This window comes from Nanorana parkeri, unplaced genomic scaffold, assembly GCF_000935625.1.
Source record: "Nanorana parkeri isolate BGI_ZX_2015 unplaced genomic scaffold, ASM93562v1 scaffold192, whole genome shotgun sequence".
Classification (NCBI taxonomy): Eukaryota; Metazoa; Chordata; class Amphibia; order Anura; family Dicroglossidae; genus Nanorana; species Nanorana parkeri.
In genome coordinates this window covers 1,508,481-1,510,237 of record NW_017306460.1, presented here as the reverse complement: position 1 = coordinate 1,510,237, position 1,757 = coordinate 1,508,481, and the positions used below count along the sequence as shown (strand labels likewise).

General features: G+C 50.1%; 1 protein-coding gene across 1 annotated transcript in view; it reads left to right on the top strand.

Moving 5' to 3' along the window:
* The first annotated feature begins 1,071 nt into the window (after positions 1–1,071).
* SRPRB (SRP receptor beta subunit) overlaps positions 1,072–1,757 on the top strand; it is a 27,272-nt gene continuing 26,586 nt past the window's right edge. Inside the window, exon 1 of the mRNA XM_018555333.1 lies at positions 1,072–1,256. Coding sequence (XP_018410835.1) covers positions 1,124–1,256 — 133 coding nt within the window. The 5' untranslated portion in view covers positions 1,072–1,123. The remainder of the gene's footprint in view (positions 1,257–1,757) is intronic.

The window sequence follows — 1,757 nt, the reverse complement described above, 5'->3', positions numbered from 1 at the left end:
AATACTATCATCAGCATTTTTAGTTGCAGAAGTACATTCTAGGACAAAAGCCAGACGGCCCTTTACACAGTGATGCTCTCCCTTGCATGTGTGGTTGAACTGCAAGGAGGGAGAGGGTCGAAAGGCCTCATTATATGTAGATACAATAAAACATGAATTACTTAAATATATTTAGCCATCTTATCTATCTGCCGCCACAAAACCACTTACAAAGGAAGCTGCTTCTTGATGTTTAAAAGTTTGAGTTTCCTGCAGAATCAGCGGCTTCCCAATCACTGGTCCTGACTTCCTGTTTTAGGGTGGCTGCTTTAGTTTGCAGGGTCCTATGGAGCCACCCTTGTGGGTGCCTGTAAGCTGTGTGTGTGTCTCCACAAACACACAGCCACTGCAAGGCAAGACACTCCCCTCCTCCCTGCTCCTGACCTCTCCTTCTCCAAGCTAGTAGATGAGCTGCTTCTGGAGACTGCTCGTCCCTTGTGATCTTGTACTGGACAGAAGTTCAGGGAAGGAGAGCTGAGGGAGTTGGAGCTGTTCTGAAACATGATGACTGTGTTTGGGCAGAAACGTAAATAAATACTTTGCTGTGCAATATATATTTGATCTGGGTTCATCATTTAAAAAAAAAAGTTTGAGAGTTTTAATATTACTTTGATTTGCCCGCAGTTCTGCAATGCAGCAGCAATGAATGCAGGACAATGAAATGTTTAGGGCGATATAAAGCCATCAGATATTCAGCGAATACATTTATTTATGTAGTTGAACACACCAGAACTATAAGAGAGATAATTGAGGAGAAATGAAGGGTCTGGTTGGGATTGAAGAACCATTAGAAGACACGTGTCACAACCCAGTATGATCCCCACGTCTCTGCAGCCAGCAAGTGAGTGACAGACAGTTCTCAGCACAGCCTGTCATATATGTCACCTCCGTCTCCTAAACCCCGCCCTCTATTATTCCACGTACGCCACCAGCATACCACGTGATGGGTACGGCTCCCAGCATGCTCTGCGGACACCGAAACCGCGCTCCTCACTGGTTGTTGCAGAGTGACACGTTGCGGGGAGGTGAGGCGCAGGAGCAGCGCGGTGTGGGGTGTACTGCGCATGTGCGGCTGCTGACAGACATGGCGGCGGTTCAGGATGCCGGGAGTCCTCAGTGGTCACTGGATATGGAATCCATCAAGCAGGAGTTACAGAGACAAGACCCCACAGTGCTCTCTGTAGTCGTGGCCCTGGTGGTTGTGCTGGTCAGCCTGGGTGAGTGATGAATGAGTATGAGGGACATAAAGTCTAATGTAACTTTGCTGTGTGCGCTACATGAGGGACAGGTGAGAGCAGACATGACAGTGTGAAATGATGGAGGCAGAGGGGGAGCATCCTGGAGAGTTACTTCATATGTTTATAGATATTGCTGGTCGGTGGAAGGAATGCTGGTTACATTGGTGGTCGGCGGGAGGAATGCTCCTTACGTTGGTGGTCGGTGGGAGGAATGCTCCTTACGTTGGTGGTCGGCGGGAGGAATGCTGCTTACGTTGGTGGTCGGCGGGAGGAATGCTCCTTACGTTGGTGGTCGGCGGGGAGGAAAGCTCCTTACGTTGGTGGTCGGCGGGGAGCAACGCTCCTTACGTCGGTGGGAGGAAAGCTCCTTACGTCGGTGGTCGGCGGGAGGAAAGCTCCTTACGTTGGTGATCGGTGGGAGGAAAGCTCCTTACGTTGGTGATCGGTGGGAGGAATGCTCCTTACGTTGGTGGGGGGGAG